The sequence below is a fragment of the Saccostrea cucullata genome, unplaced genomic scaffold (assembly GCF_032062105.1).
Source record: "Saccostrea cucullata isolate Sc308-1 unplaced genomic scaffold, CSIRO_AGI_Scuc_v1 ctg894, whole genome shotgun sequence".
NCBI lineage: Eukaryota > Metazoa > Mollusca > Bivalvia > Ostreida > Ostreidae > Saccostrea > Saccostrea cuccullata.
In genome coordinates this window covers 117,046-129,223 of record NW_026921034.1, presented here as the reverse complement: position 1 = coordinate 129,223, position 12,178 = coordinate 117,046, and the positions used below count along the sequence as shown (strand labels likewise).

The window sequence follows — 12,178 nt, the reverse complement described above, 5'->3', positions numbered from 1 at the left end:
GTATACACTGTTCGTGACATAGGACACTGGGGGACGTGTATTTTGAGATGAACAAATGTTTGGGAACTAATATACACACTTATTAAAGAGAGATGGCAGCCACAGTGTTAGGGGTAAGTAAATTGTATTAATAATTATAACTTCTAAGTTTCTTTTTTCCCAGTGTTTCCTGAACGTTTTTCTAATCGTGTTCTGAAGACATGACGTTTTTTGAATTATTTTTAGTGAGCTTCGTTAGAAATGTGTAGTTAAGTATGGATTTTCTTCAGGATATAATGACAGCGTCATAAGAAGCCTTTGCTAAAAAATATTCCACAAAATTATAGACTCTACGAGAACATAATTGACTTTATTCTTGGAATTGGAGAAATCTTTTGCTATTGATCAAAATTTGTCTATTAAAAATTCTTCTAATGAGCAAAGGTGGCGAATAAGACTCATATTACTTTTTGCCATATTTAGCTTAGATGAATGAACGGTGCTAATGAACTCCGAATATCCCAAATCATTCTAAAAATTCGCCTTCATGTTTCTCTAGAAAAAAAGATTTTTCCAGGTACTTTAAATGAAGTTAATATACACAGTTTCAAAAATAAATAGCAAGTCTTTTCATTTCAAAAGTCGATAATTGCTGGATTTCCTCGCATCAATTGGAAAATACGGGTATTGGGTGCTAGATTGTTAAGATTTAAACTCTTCTGTTTTCTTCCAAATTTATCTTTGGAAATCTAGACTTATGCCGAAGATAACAAAATCTCATTTATTTTTATCGAGCTTCAAAGTCTTCTTCAATTTCAAAACATACAAAGCTCAAGACCATCTTTTGGTGAAATTTTCTTATGAAAAAGTTATCTAGAGATTTTATATTTCCCTTTGGTGTAAAGATAATTATTTCAATATCAAATAGCTTTGAATCGGAATTATTGCAATTGATTACACATTATAACTTAATCCTCCACTTGAAAAAAAATTAAAACACGCAGTCAAACTAAAGCGTATTATATGACCAATAAAGATCGTTCATTAAAGTAATTAAAAAAAAGAAATTTCAGAAAAAGTGACGGGAACAATTGTACGAACCTTCACTGGGGGGTAAAACAGAAAGTTCATGATTTACCTACTTCTGCAACAAGAGTAATCAAGGTACATGTATTTTTTTTTAGTTTGAAAGAATGGTATCAAATCCTCAATCAATTAAAGCCAACCTTAGCCATTTTCTTCCAAATAAATTCCTTATTTCATTAGAGGTAGAAGGTGTGGACACTGTCAACATGGAGTCGTTGCTAACTTTTTCTTTGAGAATTTTCTGCTCTGCACGCGAACAATACGTTACGTTCCCGGGTTATCGCCAAACGTTGGCTTAATTAAGCAGGGGTTAAATACGGTTCATTACTTCTTTAACAAAATACCAAGTCTTGTGTCTTAATCATCCTTTTAAACATTTCTCTTTTATGTTTGACTGATTCTGGTTGCTCAACACTTACAAAGAGAAAATAGATATTTTTTTTATTTTCGTGTATCCTTCTTGTTTAGGGGGGAGGGGAAGTGGGGATGGGGTTATTCAATCTAAATGAATTCACAGATCGACATATTTTCTCCTTTCATGAGGTTAATTTGTTGGATAAAATTTTGCTTATTTTTTTTTTAACTTACTCTATTTTCTGAATCATTTTTACCTCCAGATCTATTGAATATTTTCATGGCATTTTCTTTATAATACCTTTCTTTTTATTTGAAAAATAAATAAATTTAAATCAATATAGTTCTATCTTTCTCAATATGTAAAAACTCAGCGCCTAAACTGCCTCATACAGGGCATACTGTTGAATTCAAATCTCCGATTAGTAATAAGTATACAAGTAATGTCTTTATTACCTGGCCACACAATTGATGATTTACAGTATCTAAAAACCATTTCCTCGTAAATTCTGATATATGTTTCCGCGGGGTAGGGCTGATAATGATTTCAATCTGTGGTCCGCCATCATATCTGCTATCGGTGTAAGATCAATCGAAGCTCGTGTGAATCAGACCCCCGTCTTATCGCTCCCGTGGTCCTTCACTGCTTGGGCGTTACTTTTTGTAACAGCTTCAGTAACTGTCTTTATAAGACTTCTCTTACAGCGATCAACAAACAGTGAAGACGCGTGACGTAAAACATGTATTTTTTTTAATGCGCGAAAAGTTTGGAGCATATAGGGCTCTTTGATCTCAAGTTTTAAGTGGCTAAATATGCTTCTCACTTCACTTCAAATATCATAATTGAAATGCATCCATTTGATTATATGATGCTGGTATTAATAAATTTAATGATTGTTCTTACAAAAGCACAAACCGTCTGATAAAATTAATGTTTCTGATGAATTCACTTCGAAATATATAAAGGGAAAGTAAATAAATAGCATAAACTCTATAATTTATAACAGAATATTTTGTTCACAATTAAATTTACATTATGTAGTGAATTTTGATTAACATTTGGGAACGAATTGAATTTTTAAAAAAGTAAATATTTCAGCAATTTAGATAAATATAATTATCTAGTTTGAATGATATTTCCTGGAGTATGCATTAGTGCTATTATCAATTTTGAATAACTTTTGAAAATGATATATTTTTCCTAAAATTATGAAATTTTGTGTGTAGATGGTTGTAATATGATTAAGTTCTAAAGATAATGATTTAAAAACTTATATTTTAAGATAAATATTCTGCCTTATAAACAATCTTATCGCAACTCATTTTTATATAAAGATGTCCCAATAACTTGTACACGCAGAGAGACAAATCCCAGCAAAGTCAATCCTCCCCACAATACTTCATTGCAGCCTCCCTCGATTCCTTTGAAGCAAAATATGTTATTTTGAACAAAAAGTGATTGGTCCTAATCGTGTTTTTCACCTGACTGTATAAGCTTTTGGATGACTCACCTTGAATCGAATTTCCAATGAGTTTTCCTCAAAACAGGTGCGAGGATCGCGATTTGATTTACTGGGTGTCGTATTTTTAATACAAGAGTATGTTTAGAGTTATTTCGGAATGGAAAATTGATAGCATGTGGTCCGAAATATGGCCGAAAATTCAGAGTAATTATCAGTGAATGGAAATTTTGTTTACTGTTAGATATTTATTTCCTCCCTTTTATTGTATTTATGGGGAAAAAAGATTACTTAAGAAGTTTATAATTCATCGAATTTTTGAAATATCAACATCATAGTTGATAATCTCCCTCTTTTGTAATAATTCTAATAATTTCCAGAAATATTGCTTTTACCAAGAGGGAAGTTTAGAGATTTCCAGATGATCATTGGCCGCTAAGTAAAAAAATAAATAAATAAAAAATGACTTGATTTAGTCTTTACTTTTCTACGTTTTTTAGACTGAAAGACTCTCACTGATTTTTACTAATAGTCTCATACTTATTCAATCCATCACTGTTGACTAATATCAGGGAGTATATTAATTTCAATAAAAGAAATTATTCATTCTTTTTTTGGTTGCATTATAAAAAAAACTTATTTGAAAAAAGAAAGTAAACTTAGTGTTAAAATCAACACATATAATAAATATAGGGAAGAACGAATTTAGATGTATGAGGGAGGTTGTGATATTTGTTTCTTTTTTTCAATTATAGCATATTGTCGAGATTATATCAAAAGAGATTTACAGCATTCGTGTATCTGTGAAGCCCCACTCCCCCTTATTCGTAGGGTTTGTGATCTGTTTACGATTATTTATGTAACTTGAATTAAAACATGAGATGAAGTTAATGCTTCAAGAAGGCTTGAAACATTTCCTATCACTGCTTTCCATGGTAGTCGAAAGAAAACTTATTTTTATCCTTTTGAGTATTATTGGGAAACCTTCGATCGATGAATGGGGTGTTTTTGGCGATACAAGGGTGACTTTTCTATACGCCGTTTCCCCGCTGTGACAGTGCCATGTTTTCCTTTGACAAGGTTTAAATCCGATTACTCTTTAGAAAATCCCGTTTTGCATTCAAGAGGGGAACATCTCATTTAAACGTCACAGGTCAATGCATTTGCTTTGAAGATTCTGCGTGTATTTGCATATTATTACAATTCTGCACAAATAATTCGGTTTTTTGATGGAACTTTTAGAAGTTTACTATCGAATTTAATGCAAAGTTGTGAGCTATTTCCCCAATTTCATTTCCATCTAACACGTGTTGGTCCTCATAGAACATTTTCTCATAATGTTATGTTTGGTAAATGCGCTGGAACATATGTCTTTCTAAATTGGGGAAACCTAATTTTCCTTCCAATAATTCTAAAGAAAGAATTGGTTTAGGATAGAATTTTGTATTAAAAAACATGTAACATATCATGCTAAATTAGCCTGATTCTCGTATTTCAGGACCCCTATCACATCGGGGGAGCCCCTTTGGCAATGCTAGCCGCCCAGTGCAATAAATTAGACAGATGTCCTTCGCCTCTCGGCAATTCCTCACTCAATAAAGGCTTCCATCCCTGGAAGAGGCCGGTTACAGCAGTGACGGCTCCAGACCCCATGACATTCTCATCACAAAGAATCCCCGGATTGAACACAAACATGTCCACATCCGGTTTGAATTATAACCGCGTACCAATAACTTCCGTCAGTTCAGGGAACGGAAGTAGTGATTGGCTACATCAATCTCCTGCATCTCAGCACTCAAATGATACCCCTTCACCTACATATCCTCCAAAAATGTACCCTGAAAGTTGTATGAGTGGTTCAGTGCTTGGAAACGTCTATTCTCGACTTCCAACAACCATGAGTAGTCACCCTTACGAGTCATGGTCCTTAAACTTAGCACATCATTCAGCGGTCAAGGACGTAAATGCGCCTACAAATACGTCTGGTTCGTGGTGGGATATGCATTCAAATCACAATTCTTGGTACTCAGAAATCCCTGGATCGGCTCCTGGGATACACTCATCCTTACCCTCAAATTACCCAAATTCTGACTATAGTTTGACTCACTCATTAGGATCCACAAGTAATCCGTACCTTGCAAGTAATCAGCATTTGTTATCGGAGACATACAAAAGTATGTTTCCATCACAAACTGATATTGGTGCTAATTCAATGAATCAATTTTTACCCAGGCCTGTTCTTTCAAATGTGACTACTTCCTCAAAATCTCAAAGACGCTTGGCAGGCAGAGCGACATGTGACTGTCCAAACTGTCAAGAGGCCGAAAGACTCGGACCAGCTGCTGCCCATTTACGTAAAAAGGCAATGCACAGTTGCCATATTCCCGGATGTGGAAAAGTTTATGGTAAAACTTCTCATTTGAAAGCGCATCTACGCTGGCATACGGGAGAAAGGCCGTTTGTTTGTAACTGGTTATTCTGTGGAAAACGTTTCACAAGATCAGACGAGCTTCAACGTCATTTAAGAACTCACACCGGGGAAAAACGCTTTGCATGTCCAGTGTGCAACAAACGCTTCATGCGAAGTGACCATCTTAGTAAACACACGAAAACGCATAATTGTGGCGACGGCAAAAAACCCGAGAGCAACTCCGATTCTGACAATAGTAACGACAAACCAGCAAACACCCCAAGAAATGGCAAAAAGTGATCCAGTATGTGGAACTAAAAAAACTGAAAGATTCTGGAAAAACTCAATGTCTGCTTCTCGTAGACTGCATTTGTGTTTTTTTTTTTTTGAAAACAGAAGAGTCATTCACATTGAATGATGGTGGTCTTCCAGTTATAATATTTCATACCTCTGTTTCCAACATTAAGTGAGAGCATTTCAATTCTAGTAACGACAATCATGATATTACTTAGAAGTGTGTTCGAAATGTTCACATGATGAGTAGATTTTATATATCTTTCTTTGTTTTTTTTATGCGTGAGTTATTTACATTTTAATTAATTATTATAAGAATTCATTTAGTGTACATTTGGGAATGTTGATATATGCAATAAATACGATAAAAAACTTATAAATAAAGTTCTTTATATTTGAGAAAAGTTCACAATATGCTAAAATGGAATAAAATCTGTATATACTCTAATATGTATTTTACCCTTCTCCTTTTGTCATAATCAACGTATTACTAGTAATTTCAACAAACAAATGTTTAAATGACATAAAATTGAGGAGTAATAGTTCCTTACTATATAATATAAATGTCAAAAAATCTCAATTTCCTTTTTACCCAATATTTATTTTTTTAAATAATCATTAAAAAATTAATCTAAATCTTGACAAAATATTTTCCTACAGTTGGGTATGTTACCTGTAAACATGTATTCATAATTTGAAAAAAATCATTATGCATACGCACATTTGGAAATTTAAAAAATGAGAAAGGTTATGAAGCTCTTGTTTATCATTATTTTGAATTATGTACATAAGTTGTGAATTTGAGTTTATTTGTGTAACCGGGTGGACTGCAGTGCTCACCCCAGAATGTCCTTAGATACCTCTGGCTAAGACATAATCTGGAAAGAGTAGTTAAGGTACACACTATTTTGATTAGATCCATTTTCTTATCTTCAATTTCATGACTCGATCTGTTAATATACCTTATCGAAGTAAATTTATATATTTTTTTAATTTGTCCACTTGCGCTGGAAAATGCATTGAAATTCTTACTTGCACTTTGGAAACAGTCTACGGTATAATTGTGTTATTTCAAAAATACATTTCCCATGAAAAATAACTGATATACATGAATAAACACTATATACTAGTACGGATTTACCACATCAAATGCGTTTTCTATATATACATGCATGTTCATGTAATCGGCTCGCTTTCTTATAGTCAATACCATTTTCATCAACTTTTGGACCAACGGTATTTATGCTTTTAAAATTGATTAATAGTATGTGTTCCACCCATTTAAATTTATTTCAGAGATTAGAATACAAGTAAGTTTGTGTAATAACCAATGTTACAAAATATGTCCTGCATTTCTTGTCAAGGTCTTTCTTTATTAATTACGGTTGGTTATCAAATAATGTGAAAGTGGTTTTCTATTTTATACTCGGTCAAATGAAAACAAAATTAGAAAGAAAATCATTTACGTACTTCAAACACTTGTTCAAAATGTTTCAAGCGTTTTCTACTCAAAAACAGATGAAAAGGAGAGAGAATTAATTCAATTTCAATTTGTAATAAAAGACGTTTATATTTTTCTTCACGTTACACTTCAAGTTAAAGACTTCAAACAATTCCAACGAGCAAAAACAAATTCATATGCAGTCTTTCTCAATATTATGTATGATTTGGCCATTTCAATTCATTTATTTCTTGAAAAGAAATGCGAAATAGCACATTAACGTACAACGATATACGTTTCACAATGTTCGTTTTAGTTGTTTGATTTTCGGGTGCAGTTCATTTTGGAGTCGCTTTATGCAATATGCAAAGTAAAGATAATAGGGTTTTCCATAATATTTAACTAATGGGCTGCACGTGGCATACTAATAATAAATTATTTACCAACGTGGTATATGAAATGATTAAAGCACTAAAAACACAAGCAACACTGAACAAGGGGTGTCGAAAATTTTATGATGAGGACTACCAACGGCGTAGAACAAATAATTCCGGATTTCACCTGCAAAGAGTTAAGTCTCAGCAATAACGTTTCAAGTACCTCGTGTGGGTGATTAACTCGTCGTTTGGTAAAGTGTTTGGCGTTTTTGGAGCTCTTAGATGCCTAAGATGCTGAAAGGACCCCTCATCATTGCACAATGTCTTTAATACAGCGAATCCCTTTCAGAATAATATGTGTCTCTGTTGGATCACTCATAAAGAGATGGCGGGGAGTGGAAAAAAATTAATGTTGTTCGTTTTTGCGAGAAAATAACAGCGTGACAGTAGCAGTTAGTGCAGTTTCCAAATTCAAATAGTAACTGTTTACATATTAAAACAGAATATATGTATTTTGAAAAAGCCACACGGATTGCAAAGTTTGAAACTCTCGCTTCGGAGCAATTTTAAGAAAGTGACATGCATGTACTGTAGAAGTATTTTATAAAAACAATGTCAATTTTCTGAATAACAAACCATTCCACGTATGCATTTTATCGTCTGTCAGGACCCGTCCGCCATGTTGTCCTGCTCAGTACCAGCGCAGGTGTTTTCTTATCCGATAATTATCAGATTTGTCAACAATTGCGACATTGAACTTTATGCGGCATTTTTGCAATACCATTTTCATGGGGGTTGAAAACAGAGATCCTTGAGGGTTTCATCTCACATTGCAACCCCCTGAAGATGATCAAACGGGTCACTTCTCCCAGGATCTTCCTGATTGGTGAAAAGGAGGGTCATTAAATTGACCATGGACCGGCATCTGGTCGACTCGACATCCGTAACCAATACGAAGCATGAAGTGTTTCAGTTTATTTCCCATCAATTTGATCGATATTATTAGTAACAAATGAGTACATTTCAAAACAAGATATGGAAATGTTAACTTCTGGTGTAAAAACGCTAAATTGTTTTAATAAAAGATTTTTCAAAATTTCAGTAAATACATTGCATTCAGTGTTTCAATGCCATTATATGTTTCCATATGTTATTTATTATTTCTACATAACGAAAAACTTGCAGTATAGAGGCATTTGCTGGTTCTATAACATACTGCACATAAATGTTGTGAGCATTTTCTTAAAATTTTACACACACATAAAATCATACATAACAAAATGTGCCACTTATTCAAAAGCACTAAACGCCATATTCTGCAATAAAATGCGTTTGATAGCTTCATGTTTTTTCTCTGAGTTGGTGTAATTTAATATACGTTTTGAACAAATTTCGACACCGGCTTAAATATTCATCGGATTCGCCCTGCTTTTATGTTCTTGTAAGCTATAAAGAATACGACAGATAGTAAAACATGAAACTTATATATGCATTATTCTTATAACAAATTACCAAACTGTTGTGTTTACGACCCCTTTTGTGAGGAAACTTGATCAACTTATTCTTTCAGCGATTCAGCAGAATATTTTGAGAATTACTTCATGGATATTAATATTCCTTATTTCCTCTAATTTAATTACATTAATTGTGATACACAAACTTACAATCAAATTGTGGCTGCATTGTTTATATGTATAAATTTTGAACAGTAATAAAATACCAATAATTATTTTCTTGGATTTTTATTTTAAAAAATATAACATTTATTTCAGTTTCTTTTTTTGCAGAAGACATACTTCTTATAGCAGTGTAACATTGTAGGCCTAATACTAGTAACAAAGATGCAAAAATTCAGTATGAAGCAGTTTATGCTGTTACATTAGCCTCTTTCCTGGGAAAAGTTGTGACTGCGGACATGCCCTAAATTAATACCACGTATATCTTACTTGTATCTAAAACTTTTAACATTTTAGGCTCACATATATAGTCTCAATTGTTATTCTTATGAAGCAGTTTGTTTATGTTGCTTTGTTTTACACGCCCTATATCTTACTTGCTCTAAAACTTTTACTTATTATGCTCACATATATAGTCTCAATTGTTATTCTTTAAGCTATTGTATATGTTGCTTTGTTTTACTATATTTACACTGTGTCGATGGTACATCTAAAGATATACAATTTTTGGAAATGATTAATAATCTTTTTCGGTTTGATAAGAACACTTTTCAATAATGCCATATAAATCGATTTTTTGGAAGTGCAAAACTTTTATTTAAGAACTTTAGTTCTTCCTATGCAACGTCGCCCGATTGTCGCAGTGGTTGGAGCGTCTGCTCTGGAGTCGCCAAGTAAGGAGTCGATCCTTACTGTGGAACGTGGAGACCGGCCCCTCGGATGAGACCTATAAACCGCAGTAGGTGCTGGCACGAAAAAGATTCCTCATTGCTCAATGACCCTGAGTGCCGAGTATAGGACAAAATTTGTAGCTCTCCACCGGCAAGTGGTGGCGTCTCCATATGAGTGAAAAATGTTCGAGAGGGACGTTAAACAACATGCAATCAATCAATCTTCCAATGCAACAATATATATGATTTTTTATGAAAAAAATATGCAGGAACTATGAAAATAAGTTTCAGTCCGAAATGGAAAGAAATCCTGCCGGAAAACTTGCATTAAATCTTTAATTTCTTCTGAATTCAATAAAATATATGCACGATGTCGTTTACTCGAAATTTGCTATTTCTTCAAACGAATTTAATACAAAAATAGATAAAACACTTTTACAAGTGAATAGACGATTAAGAATTGTAATTTAAAAACCCTATACAAATTTCATTTTATTCCGTTTCTCTTGTTGCGTTCTCTTACTGTCTAAATTTACCCCAAGAAGAGTGTAACGTTCCCTCAATTTACAATTTATATACATTAGCTCTATTTTGTCTGCAAAGCCGAGGCTAATGGTATACAACATTTAGGCATTTGAACCCCATTCCTGAAACTCTATCTTTGATAGGGAAAAAAGTCCCGTCAGTTTGATGAGCAGAATTTAAATTTACAATCCAGTCTTTTGACTTTGAAGTTAGTTCGGTTATTAAGCAATTATTTCACTTTAGTGAATTTAGAACCCAGAGAGCGTATATCGTGAAACCTACCACACAACCAGCTTTGAGAATCTACACCTTTGATGTAATCTTAAGATTTGAGAGTTAATTCGGATTACCAACATTAAAATATCTTTAATAAAAATTTGATACCGAGATTTTCTCCCAAAACATTTTATTTATAGTGATTAGAGGAACAATAAATAAATCGCCACGACAGATATAAATTTAATTTCAAATGTATAAGGGTAAAAAATTCTCACTTTCAAGTGTTTGATTTAGACAAACTGGCTGACATTTGGTTTGTTAACCGAAATATATCATTCAAACATTGGAATGAAAGGACACGTTTTCTTTAATTCGTGAAGTCTGTATATTTTCTCCAGAAGATAGATAGATAATGAAAAAAATGAGTTAATTTCCACGCACTTTTTTATTTGCAAAGCGTACTGTCAAAAGACTTTTTGTCTTTTGAGGTTAACTTCCTTTGTTTTTTCTTAACTATCAGAATACTGCAGCTAATGAAAGCTAATCTGTAATCTTCAGAGGAAGGAACACAATTAAGTAACACATTTATAGCATTTATAGGAGCCTTGAATCCACTTTCTAGAAAAGAATGATGGCTACTGCAAAATAGATGACGTCATTATCGTCTGCTTGATTGTCTCGTGTAACTTTGTCACTCGCAAAAAGTCCCAAACGTTTTTGGTGTTTGCCAAGAATAAAGACAGAAAAAGACAGCACCAGAGTTCTGTATTTCTTTGCGGCAAGAAAATATTATGAATTCAAAGAAAACTCTAACGCTGTTATGTGCAAGAATGCATGTTCGAAGTTTTATCTACCATATATCTGAGGAAATTAGAGTCTTTTGATTCTTTAATATAAACAACATCTAAAACATATTTTGTTACACTTTTCCTCTCTTCAAACATTTCAAGCGGTAAAAGAAGACGGGATTTGTTAATGAGCTAACATTTCTTGTAAAAAATTGGAACATACACAAACAAATGGAATTGATGCAATTTCATTTATGTTTTGAAGACTTCAAAGACACGCTTTTATGAAAACACAAACAGGACTTGTGCCGTATGAAAGAGAAGAAATTCTTATGGAAAATTATTGAAAAAGATGCGCCTTTCTGAGTCATTTTATTACATTTTCATACAGCGGCACTCTTCTGCTCCCTAATCTCCAGCTATGTTGCAAACGACAACCGTAACCAAAAATTTTACGGTTCAACTTGTCATCTTATAAACCTGGAACGATCTACATAAATCTGCCAAGAGAACACAATGTAAAATACACTTAAAAACTTCAATCCGGATTTTTATAGGTCGTATATTGGCGATTTTCCTTTTTAGTGGATTTTTACCACGACGGTAGCCATTTTCTTCACGGTTCATTAACTAACAGGCACTCTGGTTTATTGAATTATGGAGTGGATACAGTGTATTCCAGTCTTTGATTGAATGGATTCCTTGACAACACACACCTTAACAATAGTATTGTTATTTATTCACATAATTGACTTTGATAATTTGTTTCAATTGTTAATTGAATAAGAAAGAAAGCAAAAAAGGGAAAAAGTATAATTCTAAAAATTTGAGGATTTCACTAATATTTGGCGACGTCTCACATTTAAGTGAAAAATCCTCGCAAGAACGGTAAACCATG

The 12,178-nt window shown here is 33.2% G+C and overlaps 1 protein-coding gene across 1 annotated transcript; it reads left to right on the top strand.

Moving 5' to 3' along the window:
• LOC134259033 (transcription factor Sp9-like) lies at positions 1-5,942 on the top strand. Its single transcript, XM_062741632.1, has 2 exons — positions 1-113; positions 4,378-5,942. Exons 1-2 carry the CDS (start codon positions 93-95, stop codon positions 5,587-5,589), a joined length of 1,233 nt encoding a protein of 410 aa, XP_062597616.1. The 5' UTR covers positions 1-92; the 3' UTR covers positions 5,590-5,942.
• Positions 5,943-12,178: the final 6,236 nt, after the last annotated feature.

Excerpts from the sequence above, each read along its gene's own strand:
- LOC134259033 (XM_062741632.1), top strand. The coding sequence starts at position 93 with ATGGCAGCCACAGTGTTAGGG. Across the intron at positions 114-4,377 it reads TGGCAGCCACAGTGTTAGGG|GACCCCTATCACATCGGGGG; the intron begins GTAAGTAAATTG and ends CTCGTATTTCAG.